The sequence below is a fragment of the Hemibagrus wyckioides genome, linkage group LG16 (assembly GCF_019097595.1).
Source record: "Hemibagrus wyckioides isolate EC202008001 linkage group LG16, SWU_Hwy_1.0, whole genome shotgun sequence".
NCBI lineage: Eukaryota > Metazoa > Chordata > Actinopteri > Siluriformes > Bagridae > Hemibagrus > Hemibagrus wyckioides.
The window spans coordinates 4336623-4356087 of NC_080725.1; the positions used below are offsets into that span (position 1 = coordinate 4336623).

The 19465-nt window shown below is 37.7% G+C and overlaps 1 protein-coding gene across 2 annotated transcripts; it reads right to left on the bottom strand.

Moving 5' to 3' along the window:
- Window positions 1-6693: 6693 nt before the first annotated feature.
- panx3 (pannexin 3) lies at window positions 6694-12136 on the bottom strand. 2 transcript variants are annotated; one of them, XM_058412647.1, is made up of 6 exons: window positions 11816-12135; window positions 11433-11624; window positions 9519-9661; window positions 9027-9238; window positions 8121-8854; window positions 6694-7701 (listed from the first exon to the last, which is right to left on the bottom strand). In XM_058412647.1, the coding sequence occupies exons 2-6, from the start codon at window positions 11614-11616 to the stop codon at window positions 7643-7645; spliced, it is 1332 nt and encodes a 443-aa protein (XP_058268630.1). In that variant the 5' UTR covers window positions 11617-11624; window positions 11816-12135; the 3' UTR covers window positions 6694-7642. The 2 variants fall into 2 exon arrangements, with proteins under 2 accessions (XP_058268630.1, XP_058268629.1); XM_058412646.1 differs by lacking the exon at window positions 6694-7701 and having other exon boundaries at window positions 7708-8854; window positions 11816-12136.
- Between the last annotated feature and the right edge of the window lie 7329 nt (window positions 12137-19465).

Consider the following 19465-nt stretch of genomic DNA (forward strand, 5'->3'; position numbering starts at 1 on the left):
AAGTGTTTTGTCATAAAACAGAGTCCCATCCTGGGTGTTTTACCTCCTCTGGCCCACCAAGATCCTGACAGGATAACGCAGTTACTGAAGATATATGAAAATTAGTTTCATTTTTTTTTTTACATAATATTCTTAAATGGTCTAAAGTTGCTGCAAAAAACAATGGGGACATTTTCATACTGCTATATTTTGTCTAGTTAGGAAATTATTATTATTATTATTATTACTACAGAAAATGTTTTGCAGGAATATTATTTTTTGCAAGAAAAAAATAATTTTTTTCAATTTTTTTTCAAAGGTCTGACCTTTTTAGAACGTGTTTTCTGTTTACTGAAATTCTGCTATAAAATGCAGGATATAGCAGGACAACGTTTGTAACACCTTCAAAAACGCTAATTAAACAATTTCCGAAACATTATCCCAGTTCTGACCCACACCTTCCTGTCAGCCTGCTCTCACACCAATGCTGGCTGTTCAGCTGATATTATCAAACCTAAACACACACAAGCACATGCCGTGACAGAGCAGAGCACAGGATGAGAGAGAGAGAGAGAGAGAGAGCAGAGAGCGTCTTCAACTTGTGAGTGGCTGTAAACAGGCTGTCATTCGCTTTCACTTTAGCTCTTGTTGACGGACTGCAAGGTCAGCGTCTGCCGACATCACACCTTTTAGATAACACACACACACACACACACACACATACACTCTGACATGGCTGTGGAGCTGCCAAACCCACCTAATACATTTGGACTCCAATAGCCTGTTTGTGTTAGCAGTGACCCAAACCGGCATTTTACTTTCACTTAACTTTGAGGGGACGCTTTTTCCAAGTAGAAGAGAGGGCATCTAGGTGTGTTACTTAAAGCTTAAAGTTCTGCTGCAGGTGAACAGATTTGAAGAAGGCACAGCTATTTAATTTGGACATCTGTCTTCATATAGAGGGCTCTTAAACACAAGGCCAACAGTATCGATCTTGTCATAAACCTGCGAGGACGCAGTAATTTGGGTCTCGCTACAGTGCAGGTAGTTTTCACCTTTCATTTTGGTTTGGGGCTGTAATATTTAGCAGCAGTAATCAAAGTCTCCCAGGCAGCAGTGGAGCATGACGAGGGCCATTGCTAGCGCTCGCTCTCTCTCTCTCTCTCTCTCTCTCTCTCCGTTTCTCTGTCTCTCTCCCTTTCTCTCTCTCTCTAGGATTAGGAATCCATTACCACAGCCATGTTGGGCCAAAGCAAACAGGGTCCAAGCTTCACACAGCAAGAACTGCATCCATCATCACACTGGCCCATTATTTTGCATCCTTCCACTCCAAGTGTACATCAATCTTAATTGGACAGTACTGAGAGACCCCCCGCAATGTTCGACCTCAGCTCTGCACGTCATGACCAGATACAAAGGAAACAAATTAGAGATGAGAGAACATAACTGCCTGTCATTTCCCATTCCACTGCTCCTGAGGCTGGAGCTCCTGCTGTGGCACTGGAGAAAATGGAAAACGAGGGAGCCTAAATTCAGCAAGCCACTTCACACACACACACATTGTCTGAATGCAAGCATTGTGTCTTAGTTGACTAATTGGATAATGGCCTGAATAGCTTAAGGAAGCTTTCAAGTCTTCTTCGAACCAAGTAGTTCATAAAGTGCTGTTGTTCGTAATTAGGGATTTGAGAGCTGCGCTGGACAGTGTCATGTCTGAATGAAAATGAGGCAAAGACAAATTTGATCGCCTGGTGTATGACAAATATACATACAAATATACATTCCCTTTGATATTCCATCCCGATATGCTTTTCAAAATGATGCTGATTTTTATATTTCTATACATATTTCCAGCCTACAGGCTGAACATCTACTGTATCATTCATGTTGCAACACATCTGGAGCACATATAGGGGTCAGGAGTAATGCTGAATAGTACTGTGGCAGTCAATAGGTTTATCTGTATGTATGGTACCTCATCAGAACCATACTACAGTCTCATTTAACAGGTCACAGGTGTTGGTCTACACAGCGTATTCCTCACCTCCTGTCCGTCACACCTTTCATGCATGATGACCTGATGCTCCTTTCCTGTCCCAACACAAGTCCTATTAAAAATCAATTGCTTATTCACAATAGCATATAAGTATAATTATACAATGAAAGGAAATCCATTTATAGTTTCTAGACTCCTACAGTAGATTCTGAACCTGACTTTTTAACAGAATTATACATTGTACAAATATAGTCTTTACGTTTAAACTAATAAATGAAGACCTCTTGTACAAAAATCTCAACCTACTGTAACTTTTTTCCCCCCCGGAACCAAAAAGTGTATTTTTGCGGGAGTCATCCACCAAAATGTAACTCAATACTGCCCCCACGTGGATATCCAAAAGGTGACATAATGGCTAAAAATAATTTAAATAGAAGTATTTTAGTCATATTTATCCAGTATCTCGCAAAACGAGATTACAATATACATATGTAAATGTATTATTATTGAATCTATGTATAGCCCAATTTTCTTTACTAATCTAAAGCTGGAAATATATATTTTTCATATAAAATATATATTTTTGGGCCAATACATTTCTAGAAATTTGAGCATGTCTTTCTATAAAGAAGCAAACATTAACGAATAGGAAAACGTCTGAAATGAATAAAACCAACTAGAACAAGCTGATTAAACATATATTTAATGATTAAATTATATTTAGTTGCTCAAGTTCAAAACATTTTACTAAGCTATCTTTTTTTTGCAGTGGTTAAAGGAACAAAAGAAATATATCTCACTCGATGTTTTTAATGTAGCTTTTAAAATAAATGCAAAATAATACATGTTCATGTTCCTCCTACAGTAGCATTTGGAGCATCTCCATTTCACGAGGTGAGTGCTATAATTTATAATCAGTCCTATCAGTAATAATTAAAGTAACTACTGAATATTTTTGCTTGTTGACATTGATATTTAGTGATGGCAAATACAGCCAAAAAGCACTAAATGACCGTATTATCTCCGAGTACATATAGCTGTACTACTACATGGCAGTCTTTCTTGAAAAAGCACATATATAGCTCTACACTACATTTATTCAATCAATATTTCATCCCACACTTGCTAGCAGCTGGCTAACTTATTTGACTCTCCTCTGGTACAAAGAGAGGAAAGAAGGAGAGAGAGAGAGGGAAGGCGGAGAGCAGATATCCAAACATAGCCTTATGTGCACAGAGTCACACACTAAGAAAGTGCTAAGAGGTACTCAGAGCTTGTAGAGAGAAGAGACTCGCATGCAGTCGAGTCGAGTACATGAGAGAAAGAAGGGGCATCCCACATGAACATGAAGAGAACATGTAAAGATACTGACAATATCTCAAGCTTAGGATCAAACCCTCTGACTGTGAGGCAGCAGTGCAACCCACTGGGCCCCTAAGAAATGAACATTTTACATAAATTCAACTGAATAGCTTATTTCATATCAAATAAACATTTTCCAAATCAGTCATATAAATAAAGAAAATCATACCCCTTTATAGTTTTTAACCTACCTCTTTGAGACAAGATATGCTCTCTCTCACTCTGGTATATTATGGGGTGTCAAACTCTGGACTCCCTAGCCCCGCCTCCTTCTAAACGGGTAACATTTACAGCATTTGGCAGATGTCCTTATCCAGAGCGACTTAAATTTGTCTCATTTTTATACAAGTGAGTAACTGAGGGTCTAAGGGCCTTGCTCAGGAGCCCAACAGAGGCAGCCTGGTGGACCTGGGATTCGAACTCACAACCTTCTGACCAGCAGACCAACCCTAACCAGAAAGCTTCTCATTCCACTGTGGTTATATGGAGAGTGCTACCTTTTTTTTATACATAGAAAGTCGTATTCTTGAAGCGAAATGCAATTCATTTGGAAAATGAGGCAAACAGGGTAGTTTGTTGCTTTTTGATATGTCTTTATTTACACAACCATCCAGTGCTATTTCTATCAATGAAGAGTTTCCATTTTAAATATTATAGATGAGAATCAGAACCTGCCGTTTCAACCCACCTCCTCTGTGTCAACAGCTCGGCCACGCCCCCTGGGACACCGTCAAATGAAAAAAAAAAACACACATCTCTACATCCTGCAGTTTTTACTTTTTGTCTATATATGGAAATGGACTTATTCTGTCCACCCATAGCAGCTGACATCTAAATGACCGGATATGTAACTAGAAATCTGAGAAATCACACTATTTATTTAATCCTGTCCATTGACTGAGCAGAGGCTAAAGATGGCAATGTAATTAGAGTCACGCTTCATGTGTAGATTATACAGTAGACTGCTTTGAAGTGTCCTGGAAGCTGGTAGCATACTGTAGGTGGTACTTAGACTCAGGCTTCTGAAAATATCCTGTCGACTTTCTGTAATGCCAATTTTGTCTTCACTTTTTTTTTTAAAGTGTCATCTGTTAAAAAACAGGTCCAAATGCTTTCTAAAAATGTCACATTGTAATGCAGAGTTTCTCAGCATGATGTCTGTTTTTTTTTAGTATATTAGCTGTGTGCTTTTTCGTAATAGAAATCTCACCAGGAGGCATAAAAATTATCTGCAGGGATTCTGTATGTTAAAAAATATTAATTGCAAAGCATGAATATATATATATATATATATATATATATATATATATATATATATATATATATATATATATATATATTGTGTGTGTGTGTGTTCATTTCATAGATTTCCTTTTTGGTTTATTTTAAGAAAGGCCAATAATTTGTGAGTTGGCTGCTTTTCTTAACAATAATTTTTAAGTACTATATACATTTACCATCCAATTTATTAGAAACACCCACAAAACTTTCACATTCATCCAGTTATCTAATTAGTCCATCAGGTGGTGGCAGCACAATGCAAAAAATCACACAGATGCAGGTGAAAATCATCCAACATCAGAATGGGGGAAAAATATGATTTCTGTGACTTTGACTGAGGCACAGAGTTTGTTGCTAGAAGGGCTGGCTGAGTATCTAAGAAACTGCTGATCTGCCTGGATTTTCACACACAGCAGTCTCTAATGGTGCAAAAGGGTCTGCAGGCTAAAACACCTTGTTGATGATATCAGAGGAAAATGACGACTGGTTTGAACTAACAGGAAGTAAATGTCCAGTTTTGGTGTGCCCATGATAGCCTCAGATTCCTGTTCTAGGCTGACAGGAGTGGAACTCACTGTGGTCTTTTGCTGTTGTAGCTCATCCACCTCAAAGATTGATTGTTTTGTGCATGCTGTGATGCTTTTCCGCTGACCACGGTTCTAAAGACTGGTTATATGAGTTACAGTATCTGTCCTGGCAGCTCAAATCAATCTGGCCATTTTCCTCTGACCTCGCTTATCAACAACCACAGAACTGTCGACTCATTTTGATTTTTTTGCACCATTCTGTTTAAACTCTAGAGACTGTTGTGTGCAAAAATCTCAGATCAAGAGTTTCTGCAGCAGAAATACTCAAATCTCATCTCAAACCAAACATCCATGCCACAGTTAAAGGCTCAGATTTTTTTTTTTACTGATCTACTGCAACATGATTGGCTGATTAGATAACTGCTTGACTGTTCAGGTGAACTGGTGTTCCTAATAATTTGGATGCTGAGTGTATGCTTACAGTTCAACTTGCCCTGAACCCGCTGTTCCATTTTTACACTATTCTACCACAGGTATTTTGACAAAGCATATATATATATATATATCTTATAACTCAACATTAACAAAGAATTAGAAAAGAAAAAGCCTAATTTTTAACGACAAATACAATTTACATGTTAGTGTAGTGAGCATGTTAACTTTCCACAGCGACTGTCTCTTTCTGAAAACGATGTTTTTCAAAGGAATTTCTGTTAAGGCTTAATATTATTGATGATTTCATGAATTATTTATTTCTTTTATATTATTTTTTAAAAAACTCTCTTTTTTGTTTTACTTTTAACATCATCAAGTGAAGTGAATAAAGCCAATATTCTCCTTAAGCTAGTTCTTTCTATGTATTTATAGTAATATCAGTAGTGTATGATTTAACACAGTAATGAAAACGGTGGAAAAAATAATCACGAGTAAATAGGAGCGGCAGTCACCTGTAATGTACAATAATATCTACTAACAATTTCTCATTTCATGTTTACAAAGACTAATCATTAATCTTTTTTTTCTGAGTAATTGTCAGGTGAAATTACCTGAATAGCACATCTGAATCAGAAATCTGATTACAAATTGTTTTCAGTGTTAATTACAGAAATTGAGCCGCACACAAAAAGACCTTCGAGTGTCGTTCCGTCGTTCCACCAAAAATCGAATGCAAATAAACGGATGTTTGGTTGGTGACAATGTTTTTCCATCTGATACCAAAACATGTTTTGTTTCCCTCCAGTGAGTGCAAATCAGATTATGTGTTCAGTGTGAAAATCCCACCCTCAGGCTGTTTCTGGCTGTCTGTGTCTCAATAACATGACTAATTGTGTCAACTTGACATCTTGGCAGATGCCTGGAATTGATTGTAATTATGAGTAATGAATGAGCTCAACAGAATTATTTGTTATTTGTCAGTTGCTGAGGATAGCTGATACTTCTAAATACATTCTAGACTGAATATTTAAGGATTGCTTGTTCAGATTTATTCAAGATTGAAGATTCAAAGAACTTTATTAATCCCATGGGGAAATTCCTTTGCCATGTTACAGTTGCTAATGAAAATAAAAATATAAGAGAGAAAGAAAGAAATATATACACTGTTTGGATGTAAAATCAAGTAGAATATATATATATATATATATAAATTTATAAATCAGTTACAAATAATATACAGTAAACTTGTACAGTAAATGTACACAGAACAGGCATAACATTATGACTACAACTGTCATACACTGTGTATTCTGACACCTTTCTATCAGAACCAGCATTACCTTCTTCAGCAATCTGAGCAACAGTAGCTCATCTGTTGGATCGGATCACACGGACCAGCCTTCGCTCCCCACATGCATCAATGAGCCTTGACCACCCATGACCCTGTTGCCGGTTCACCACTGTTTCTTCCTTGGACCACTTTTGATAGATACTGACCACTGCAGACCAGGAACACCCCACAAGAGCTGCAGTTTTGGAGATGCTCTGATCCAGTGGTCTTGGCCCTTCATCAAACTCACTCAAATCCTTACACTTGTCCATTTTCAACATCAACTTTGAGGACAAAATGTTCACTTGCTGCCTAATATATCCCAATCAGTGTTATTCACTTCACCTGTCGCTGCTCAGAATGTTATGTCTGATAGGTGTGCATTTACAGCTGTAGTCACAAACAAAATGCTACAATATGTCACAAACAAAGAAAATGACAGATGCAGAAACAATGAAAGTATATATATATAAAAAAAAATCAATACAAACGTCACATAGTGAATTCTAATGGAGGCTTTTCGAAGGCTTCCTGGATATTCCTGAAGCACTTTGGTGTACAAGCATCTGCCTGACAGACCAGCAATGTACTCGATCCTGATCCGATAAAGGAACTGCCAATAAAAGAGCTTCATTAATCAATCTGCTTTAGACCTATTTCTAGAGGGTATGTGATTAGTCTATCATCAAAATGTGTCCTTCACAGCGATGGATCAGTCCATTAGTGGAAGGTTTAGCCAAAACAACATGATGTGGACTCCTCCAGTTCATGGTAGCCCTGGTGGTTAGGTTCTGAAAAAAGACAGAAAGGGCTGTTAGGGGTATCAAATCTACCATGAACTGTTTTCTTCTAAAGCCTCCTTTAGAATCTGTATTCCAAATTTGTGTACTTTTGAGTCAGCAAAAAAAAAGATGTTTACTTATCAGTATAGATTACACAAATTAACAGTTTTCTTTTATAAACTATTTGACATAATAAGACAAAACCTTTATGTGGTTTGCAATTATATTTACATTTACAAGTGATCTACAGTATATTCACACTGATCATGATGTGTCTAAACCTAAGCACCATTCTCTCTCAAGTCTTGCATTACTAATAATGCCATGATGAAGAGCTCACTTGATTATTTTCTGAACATCCCATATGATATACACAATTATGCCCGCTATCAGGATGCTCTTGAGCAGACAGATGAGACTAACTGTACCGAGTGTCATGTTCTCCTCCACCAGAGGGCGCTGCTCAGGGCAATTCACCACATTCCCTCTGGCTGCCCCGAGCATGGTCATGATGTCCACTAGATTGTGTTTGCCTTCCTCTCTCGCCTCCTGTATCTCCTCCTCAAGCTCCTCAGCTGCTTCAGCAGCTTCCTCGAGCTGCTCCTCTGTCAGCATGCCCTTACCCCTGTGCAAATGAGGCGGTGCTAGCGAGCACAAGGCCTTGAGTCGACCATATGAATGAAGCTGTGCCACATTAGCGCGTAGGAAGAGAAGAAGCACGTTCAAGTCGTTCAACGGGCAGCCTAGCTTCTGACCACTGATCAGCCCCAGAGCAGGAAGCACCTCATAGAGTGAGAGGAAGCTGGTGTCCCAGCAGAAGAGGCGCAGCAGGCTAAACAGGACAATGGGACCAAGCAGCACATAGATGGCACCGTTAGCTATGCTAATGACCTGGAACACCATCAGGCCACTGATCTTGCACTGCACCAGCGTGGGAACCCAGCCCTGGTCTTGGAGGATCCCGGTACGCATAAAGCAGCTGAACTCATCCTGCAGAAAGGCTGAGAGGTGGAAGTATACCAGGTAGAGGCAAGAAGCTGACATGAAAGTAAGCAAGAGGAAGCCACGCAGGAACAGCATGCTGACCAGGAAGTAGGAGCCATGCTTGAACTGCATGTATCTCTCCAGCAGGGGGTACTCAAAGTAACGTTTCCTCTTGGCTCTGGGAAAAGAATTAGAAGAATTTTAGTCTTTAATATTCCTATGAAAAGTTAGATTTTAATATTTAAACACCTCAACTGTCTAGAATTACATATGATTATCTCTAGTGACAGGGCACGCTTGAAAAAAAAAAAATCAAGACTGTCACCTTTCTTGCTTTTTTTTCCTCTTACCTCTGCAACTCTGCCTGAAATTCATATGGGTCTGTATTCTGTTTAAGCTCCACGATGCTCTGAGCCAAGCGCACTGAGCGGTTGTAAGACTTGTCCAGCTCATCAATTATAAAGAGCAGATCAGCGCCCAGAGTTGGCATAGCCAGGAACTTCCAGATCAGCGCTGGAAGGTACATCATCATTGCCATGATAAGCAGGGAGTAGGGGAACATCTGAGGCAAACAGAGGCACACAATCAGCAAACAGAAACAGCTTAACGGAGAAGCCAACTCTTTATTAGCATTTCTTTGTACTGTAAATTATATCAAAGCTGTTTTTGTATGTCTCTGAATGAGACTTTGTTTGACAATTTTGTTTTCATTGTATTGTCTTCAAAAAGGAAATTTTAGCATGTATCCAGGAAATAAATGCTACATCCACGAGCAAATTTTCATGAATGCTTTTATAGTGCTGGGTCTTTTTCTGGTAGCAGTAAGTATTACACAACCACACCTTATGAACCCACAGTGAACGTTCCTCAGAGTTTCCATTCTCATCAAACTCATGGTGCATCAGTGAATCCCAGCAATACGTGTCTACGTACGCAGCCTGCTTCACTGTGAAGTTGCTGGGAGGAAAACAGCTAACCTGTGAACCTACAAATGCAAAAACAAGCATTACAATAAAAAGTTTAGAGATTTTAGCTTTACCTCCTAGTAAAAGATCATATGTAGGCATGGATACAATGGACACCAATGTCCTTATAAGCTGGGATACGCAAAGAAAATAGTTCCACTCTGCTTGATTTAAGTGTATACGTAACAAGAAAATTTTTTTTCTGCTCCTTCTTTTTTTGTCATTTTACTGCAAAACTGTAATCAGGATATCATGATGATTCCATCTTCATCCATTCATCAGCTGAAACGATGGTCAGAAGTAGACTAGCATGCCTAATTTATAACTGCAGGGTTTTCTTTCCCCCAGGAACACAGTTGGTGTAAACCACAGCAGCAAGAGAAACGCACTTTAGTATTTCTGCTGAGGTGGAGCAGGCCAACGGGCAGCAAGGGTGGGTCCCTTCCACTGAGAAAAAAGCCAAGCTCATGCTTTTTATAGCCCATTTAAACACTACTCTGTTCCTCTGAACCTTACAATCAACCTCCAGTGTGCATGACATTCACCACAGCTATCCTTATTATGGAAAAGTACGGTGTAGAGGCCATTTTCTACCAGATTTTCAAGAATAAAATGGTGGTACTGTCTTTTTTCTGGTATTCTTACTACCATAAAAGTCAAATCCTTTAAGTGAAGACAGCTAAAGATATTTCTTAATCAAGATGTTTACAAGGTATGGAAATTAAATTAATCAGATGTCAACAATTTGCTTGGAAATAAAAAGTTTTACTCTCAAATAACTGTACTTTGTAAACACTCTTAAGTATCACATGTGACCAGGGATGGAATTTTATCCAACTGTAAAGAACTTAGCTTGCATTGCACGTCCATTGCTTTAATTAGCATATCCTCTAGTTAGACTGAAATAGAGAACTGGGAAAGAGCAGGCTGACTGTAATTACAGACTCTTGTCATCTTTCCACGTCTCTCTTAATCATCCTCGTGCCAATTAACATCTGTGTGAACTGATTGCAGACCAACTCCAGAGGAACTGATTGCAGCGTCAGCTGCCTCCACTGCAACTGACAGCTTCTTTTAGCAATTGGCTGTCTAGGGAGGTCTAGCAATATAACGCTGTTTATTTCAAACCCACCACAAGCCTGTCAGGCGAGGATTCCTACAAAATATTACCATTGGGCAAAAAGTTATTTAATAATCTTGATTTACATTCCACATCTTGTCAAATCAATTTCCATATAGCGTGTGAAATCAAAGTTGACATTTAATTAACTTTGCATCACCGTCATTTTATGGGTCTGTGGGCTTTCAAGGCAGCTTAAGCCACATTAGTCAAATATCTAGATGTAAAGACATAAAGATTCATCTTTAGTAGGTAGTCAATAGGCGATATTAGCCTAAACATATTGCTGACCACTTTAGACAACATCCTTTAGCACTAAGAGCAATTGTAATAGGGAGTAGGTCATATTCCTTTTATTTCAGCACTATATTTAAGTTTTATGCTGTGGTGGATGCAGAGGCTATTCCAGACACACTGGGTATGCAGCAGGAGCATCCAACCATTGCAGACAAATTATACTGTACGTAAAGTTTAAAATATCCTCCAAGAATTTGTATTGAATATAATCACATCTTCATGTAACTTTTTTGTACCGTCATCGAAGTGAAGGTCAGACATTCAAGTGCACATTTGCAAGTTTGTTGCTGGAGATAAAAAGCATTTCTTTATCAAATGAAACATTGCTTTGATTTATTGATTGCAAATACAATAAAATAAAATAAAAACCTCACCAACTGAGATCTCTCGAGCAAATGCCAAAGACACCAGCATTAGAGGAAGTCCCACAGACACAAATTTGATGACTTTGTCTAAGGGCAGCTCCAGCTCCAGGTGACGAATGCGGTTGTCTACATTGTTGTTCTGAAGCAGTGCATCAGACAGCACAGCCTGCGCAGCTGTCTTAGCAATTGACATATCCACAACTGTTGAGCAGAAGATACAGTGCTTACTGCTTTTGTTCTTTGACAGTTTTGACATTATGTAAATTAAGCTAATAATTTGCAAATTGACATTACAGATTTTGTCACCTTGGAATCACATACTTATCCATATTTATTTCATTAACTACCTTAGTTCCCTCAGCTACACTACATTAGGAACGGAAATACGGTACCTTCGGTTCTCCTGCTGAAGCGAATGTTAAGTATGCCATGCAGTGGTGACCTGGTCCAGAGACTGGGGAAGGCAAAGATGCTGGCGAAGACTTTAAATAGTGGAGGAGGGCTTGAACAAAATGGGAGGCTGAATGGGACGAGGTTAAGGGGTAATTAAAGGGGTTATAGAACTCTCTGGAGCTTGATGGAGTAACAGTGAGAGACAGAACAGGAGAGCAATTAAGAAGAGAGAGAAAGAATGAGAGAAGGAAGGGTGGAGGCAGCAGGCCAGCAGATCCCTAACGTGCTCATCAAGCCGGTGGCTCCCATCCACTTCAAACCTGGCCAGTTCTGTGGCTTTTCCTGCCTCTGTCATTGCCCTCACTATTTATGCACTGCCGCCCCAAGTAGACCTACCGCTTTACAGCACTAGCATGAGAAATCTGGAGAACTGCCACAAAGATAGTTATTTCAGTGCTGCACTCAGGGCTTTAGATATTTCTATATATTTGAGTATAAAAGATTTTAAGAGGGCTGTTTTTCCAAGAACGCCTGAACATTCGTGTGAAAACACAACAAGCTTGGTTTCTCTTTCTGAATGTGTGCCAGGCATGTTCTCTTTATAGTTCTTTTTTCTTTTCTGTTTTATCCTAATACAAAGCAAAGAACCTTACCGTTCATATACCTATTATTTTGTAAGGAATACAGCATGTGCTGTAGGATGATAAGCAACAACAGGCTTCACACTGATCAGACGTGTTAAATAGTGACTATTTTTATTTGTGTAATATTAGCCTTAGATGATATGAGCATCCACCATACAAGTCCATGGGAAAGAGTTGTTATTAAAGAAACAATATTAGAATGAGTGCATTAAAATATAACTGTGATTTGAATTACAGCCAGCACTATTGCCAGAGCTGCTTTTACCGAAAATTAATCAACACCATCTGACCAATCACATTTGAGAATTCAATAGCACTGTGATATAAATGATTGATCTGATAGTTTTATTTCAATTAGGATTACTTTTTGATTATATTTTGTGAATAAGATAAGTCAAATTTTATTTATAATACCCATTCGAAGACAGTAATGGTTTAATGTTGGATGTGACATTATGTAATGCCACAAGAACGTCACAAGACAATGAATAAAAATAGCTTTTAAGAGAAGCTTGATCATCCTTTGTCTTAGTAAGACAACAGGAAATAGCCAGAAGAACCTCGTTACAAGATTGTCACTACTAGTACAGAGAAACTAGAGCAGTCCTTAAAGTGCAGTTCACATATGCATCCATTTTAACAAATGAAATAAGTGTTTTAAAAAAATCCAATTATTATAAGTGATACATAAGGTATAAATAAGTAAGTAAATATTTTATATAGATAAAAAAATACACCTATCAGGCATAACATTATGACCACCTGTCTAATATTGTGTTGGTCCCCCTTTTTTACCCGTCATGCACTGTGTATTCTGACACCTTTCTATCAGAACCAGCATTAACTTTAGCTCGTCTGTTGGATCGGATCACACAGGCCAGCCTTCGTTCCCCACGTCCATCAATGAGCCTTGACCGCCCATGACCCTGTCGCAGGTTCACCACTGTTCCTTCCTTGGACCACTTTTGATAGATACTGACCACCGCAGACCGGGAACACCCCACAAGAGCTGCAGTTTTGGAGATGCTCTGATCCAGTGGTCTAGCCATCACAACTTGCTCCTTGTCAAACTCTCTCAAATCCTTACACTTGTCCATTTTTCCTGCTTCTAACACATCAACTTTGAGGACAAAATGTTCACTTGCTGCCTAATATATCCCACCAAGTGCCATGATGAGGAGATCATCGGTGTTATTCACTTCACCTGGCATTGCTCATAATGTTATGGCTGATCGGTGTATATAGATATAAATAATTTATTGCACAATAGTTGAACATAGAGATGTGCATATCATAAGATGGTATTAAAATGTCACGGGATGTAAACGTCAAATAATATAGAATGAAAAGTGCAGCAGAATGTAACCATACTGAGTAATATGTGAATCAACACATACTGAGGTATACAGAGAATGTAAACTTGTAAAAATTCTGGAACAGATTGTTGCGATTCTTCCGTTTATGTGTATGTGTGTGTTCACATGCCTGGCTGCGTTTAGCTCTAGGAGAGTAAGGGTGGAGAAGTTCAATAATGTGATGCACCTTGAGTTCTTAGTATCTCTACCTTGACCTCTGTCCAGATTAATGGATCGTACCCGTTCTGTACTCCTGCATCACATCCTGGATCACTGTCCTGGATCAAGTCCTCAACTGGCTTAATGCTTGAAATGGATACTGAAGTCAGATGGAATATAAGCATCCATGAAATAAAAACACAGATCAGCCATAACATTCAAACCACACATCTAATATTGTGTAGGTTCACTTTGTGCCACCAGAATAGCTCTAACCCACTGAGGCATGGACTCCACACGACCTCTAAAGGTGCCCTGCAGTATCTGCCAACAAGACTTTAGCAGTAGATCCTTCATGTCCTATAAGTTGCGAGGTGTGGTCTCCATGGATTGGACTTCTTTGTGCAGAACACTCCACAGACGCTCGATTGGATTGGGATTTGGGGAATTTGGAGGCCATGTCAACACCTTGAACTCTTCATGTTCCTCAAACCATTCCTGAACTATTTTTGCAGTGTGTCAGGAAGCATTATCCTGCCATTAGGGAATACATTTGCCATAAAGAAGTGTACTTGTTCTGCAACAGTTTAGGTGTTGTGTGTCAAAATCACATCCACATGAATGCCAGCACCCAAGATTTCACAGCGAAACATTGTCCAGAGCATAACAACTGCCTCTATGGGAATGTTATTCCTGTCACCTTTCAGTGGTTTTAATGTTATGGCCAATCAGTGTTGTTTAAGATGGACACACAAGAGATATTAGCTCTATTTCTTTGTTAAAATTGTAATTACAGTGCCATTGTCATCTCTTCCTGATAATGTACACCATTTCCCTTCATTCAGTCGCACCAGGAATAACATAAAGGACACGTTTCCAATCTTGTCTTTAAGGAAGTATAGGTACTTTTTCTCCACTATTGTTCTTAGGAAAAGGTTCTGACCTAAAGTCCATCAAACTCAGAAGCAAAACACTTAAAGATCAAATGTCACACAAACAGGAAGTGATGAAAAACTCAGCTTAACTAAACACTCGTAACTACACACTAACTATAGACGCCATATGTCCTGAAATGTAAACCAGGTCTGCACAGAATAGCCTGTAATCTCGGGGGTTTAAGGGCAAATTAGGAAACATCTGTACCCTGATATATAACATCTGTAATCATGCCACAAAATATCACTGCCACCACCCAACTCCACCTAAAACATCTGAGTCAACATGCAATACTTGTAAAATTAAAGAAATACAGACTTTTTCAGAGAATTAATTCTTAGCTGATTTTATGTATAAAGATCTAAATAAAATAAAGGCATAGAATATCCCATAGAAATGCTGCATGCTTTACAGACTACACTATTCTATACATAACTGACGCATAGTTTCTAAAGAATTTAATTTAAAGCAGCTGAATCTTTTGAATAAAACTGCAGACTTATCGTCCATTCAAGCAAAGCTCCTCTGAAGCACTAAGCACAAACAGATGATTGTGGATTTGGAGATTTGGCACAGAAATATACAGAGTAAACATCTAAGAGTCAATCAGTTGCTTATGAATTTGTTCTCTTGCTCTTTTATTTATAAAACTAACTTTTACTAGAGGAGTCATGAATTAATTGAGAGAGTTAGGATATATAGAAGTGAAAACAGAGAATATGTCCTGCTGTTGCTTTTAGTAATTTGTGATTTATTTATTTATTTATTTGAAATCATTTATGGTTAAATTTTAAAGAAAAATGAATGTGAGTTTTTTAATTTTGTACATTGATCAAAACTTTTCATTTGTCAATCATTTTATCTGTCATATATATATATATATATATATATATATATATATATATATATATATATATGACAGATAAATGTATATATATAATGCTATAAATGTATATATAAATGCTATATATGTATATATAATAAATGCTACAGTATTTTTGTCATTTCATATAAACAATTTACAACTAAAAAATACAAAGTTAGAAAGTTGCATCTGATTTAATCTCATCAAAATAAGTATTAGTTATTACCTGGCTTATTACCTTAAAATCACAACATTGTCATGCACGACCTTATACTGTAGTGATTTGAGCACCAATTTCTAAAATAAAAGACTGCATTTTTGTTTTTAAATTCATGTTAAATGAAACATTTGTATTTGTGGAATCATCTACACCAATCACAAACTGATGAAGAGCTAACCTTAATGATGTGAGCCTTATGAATTCATGCATGAATAACGACCACCTTAAGTACATGTTTGTTAGTTAAGGTGTTAATTAACATCTTGTGCTAAACTAAATCAAACATGCTCTGGAAGAAAGAATATGAATTGAATGAGCATCATTTGAAATTGTTTATATGATTTGTCATATGCAGCTGCTTTCACAAACATTTTTTGGGTTCCACTGGATTACTTTCTTCATTTACATTGATCCTCTTTATCAAACATAGGAAGAAGAACTAATAATAAATGGCAATAATTTAATTTCAACCCATTTGGTGTCATTCTTCATCCACTTATATTCAAATCCCACTGTAATACTAGTACATGCTCTGGGTGGCTCCTGGGCTCTGTTCCTTTCCCTTTTCATTTGAAATGATGCGCCTTCAATTTATATTCTTTCTTATACAGCATGTTCGATTTAATGTTTCCCTTCAGCTTAATTAATTTAAGCTTAATTACCTACCAAACATGTACTTAACATGTACATAGTGTCTACTATCATGTCCTAACATGTACTTAACATGTACTAACATGTCGTAACATGTACTAACATGTACTAACATGTCGTAACATGTACTAACATGTCGTAACATGTACTAACATGTACTAACATGTACTAACATGTCGTAACATGTCGTAACATGTACTAACGTGTACTAACATGTACTTAACATGTACTTAACATGTACTAACATGTACTAACATGTACTAACATGTACTTAACATGTCCTGACATGTACTTAACATGTACTTACTCCTAATGTACTAAAACGTACGTAACATGTACTAACATGCAGGGGCGGACTTAGTGATTTAGGGGCCCTAAGCGATTCCAGGTATGGTAATCTTGCGCATGTGCATTATGATAGGAATGTTCCACACTTCATGAATCATGGAGGGCCCCGCATTTGAAAAGATGTAATAGTAACGTTAAAATCTTAATGGTTATAGACAGACCATACAATATATGATAGAAAAGTAATAATTACTATATGATTTATATAGGCTTCTTGGTATTGGTCGGGGCCCCCTAATTCCCCGGGGCCTTAAGCGGCTGCTTACCTCGCTTATTGGTTTAGTGTAATAACACTAAACCAATAACACCCCTGCACATGTACTAACATGTACTATCATGTACTGTATCATAGCTGCCCCTGCGCTCTGACTCCAGCTTCCTCGGCTGGGATATGTGAACAAAAAAATTCCACTGTGCTGAAATGTATGTGTGATGAAAATAAAGGCTTTCACCCCGAAAACAAAAGAAATGAGTGGGACAAAATAAGGTATGAACATTAACATTACACAGAGGATTTTGTTAATATAACTAAAGCTTCTATTTATTTGCCCAGTATATAACATTTAAACGTATGGTCAATGTGTGTGCATTCATTAATTTCCCTAAAATTGTACAAATAAATTCAGTAATTACTGTAATTTATTCACAGCTCATTATTTTTGGAAAACCTCCCTTTTTCTAATTCAAAGTTCCAAAGCACTTAAGTATATATATATATGAAATGCTACAGTATTTTTGTCATTTTATATAAACATTTTACACCCCAATTTTCTTTCAAGCCTACTACTTAGAAGAATTAAAAAATACAAAGTTAGAAAGTTGCATCTGATTTAATCTCATTGATGGTCAAAAAAGTATTAGTTATTACCTGGCTTATTACCTTAAAATCACAACATTGTCATGCATGACCTTATACTGTAGTGATTTGAGCACCAATTTCTAAAATAAAAGACTGCATTTTTGTTTTTAAATTTATTCTAAAATGAAACATTTTCATTTATGGAACATCTGCACCACATGAAATCATTGTAGATCAATCTAAACTGTCCTGGTTTTGTCGATTATTTTGTCGATAATAATCACTCAAAGTGTAATTTTTGGGTCAGAAGGGTGATGAAGAGTTAAGGCATGTACCAATCACAAACTGATGAAGAGCTAACCTTAATGATGTGAGCCTTATGAATTCATGCATGAATAACGACCACCTTAAGTACATGTTTGTTAGTTAAGGTGTTAATTAACATCTTGTGCTAAACTAAATCAAACATGCTCTGGAAGAAAGAATATGAATTGAATGAGCATCATTTGAAATTGTTTATATGATTTGTCATATGCAGCTGCTTTCACAAACATTTTTTGGGTTCCACTGGATTACTTTCTTCATTTACATTGATCCTCTTTATCAAACATAGGAAGAAGAACTAATAATAAACGCCAATAATTTAATCTCAACCCATTTGGTGTCATTCTTCATCCACTTATATTCAAATCCCACTGTAATACTAGTACATGCTCTGGGTGGCTCCTGGGCTCTGTTCCTTTCCCTCACAGCAGTGAATCATTTGAAACTAGATTTGTAAAGTTCGTCGTGACAAACTTTGATGTTGGCTTGACGAAGCAAGTAGTCATAATGTCCGATGCTTTTTGGAGATGGGTGCAGAGATTAGATGGCAATATATTTAGTGAAGAGCAGACAGATAGGGTCCAGATTCATCTGGAGGCGAGTGGATCGATAGGGTGCCAATACTTTTGGAGGCAGGTGGATATGTCACCAGAACACACGTCAAGAAGTTCCCCTCAATGTGCTGGGCGTTTTGATATGTCACGTGTATGTTGGTGTAATTTTGAAATTCCGCTTATTTTGGGGGTGTGGCGCACACGTGGCCGTCACCCGGACACACGTCACGCAGTTCTCCAGAATGTGCTGAGCATTTTGATATGTCACATGTGTATGTTGGAGTAATTTTGTAATTCCGCTTATTTTGGGGGCGTGGCGCGGACATGACGTCACAGCTTATTATAATTCTTCTTAGCGAATTAATGGCGGAGGGAGCATGAAGGAGCATGCCGAGTTTGGTGTCGATATCTCGAAAGCCTGCCGAGTTATAAACCTCCAAAGTTTTGAATGGAATTCTATCTGGAAAAAGGCCATTTTGAGCTTCCGTACAGGAAATACCAGAATTCCGATCGCTTAGAAAAGTAATAGCATAAAACTTCAGACCCAACAAACATGCTGAGTTTGGTGCATGTCACTCTTATGCTTTAGGCCACATTAAATTTAATAATTAATTGTCTAAGAATAATAATAAGCTTATAAAGGAAAACAGTATAATGGCTCTTTCAAGCCAACATAATGATGCACCTTCAATTTATATTCTTTCTTATACAGCATGTTTGCCTTCAGCTTAATTAATGCATCACCTACCAAACATGTACTTAACATGTACTTAGTGTCTACTATCATGTACTTA

Bases quoted from the DNA above. Each gene is read 5' to 3' on its own strand.
- panx3 (XM_058412646.1), bottom strand. From the start codon at position 11,616: ATGTCAATTGCTAAGACAGCTGCGCAGGCTGTGCTGTCTGATGCACTG. The intron at 9,239-9,518 runs GTGTGGTTGTGT...TGTTTGCCTCAG, and splicing joins GTTCACTGTGGGTTCATAAG to ATGTTCCCCTACTCCCTGCT. The intron at 8,855-9,026 runs GTAAGAGGAAAA...TTCTTTTCCCAG, and splicing joins TTTCAGGCAGAGTTGCAGAG to AGCCAAGAGGAAACGTTACT.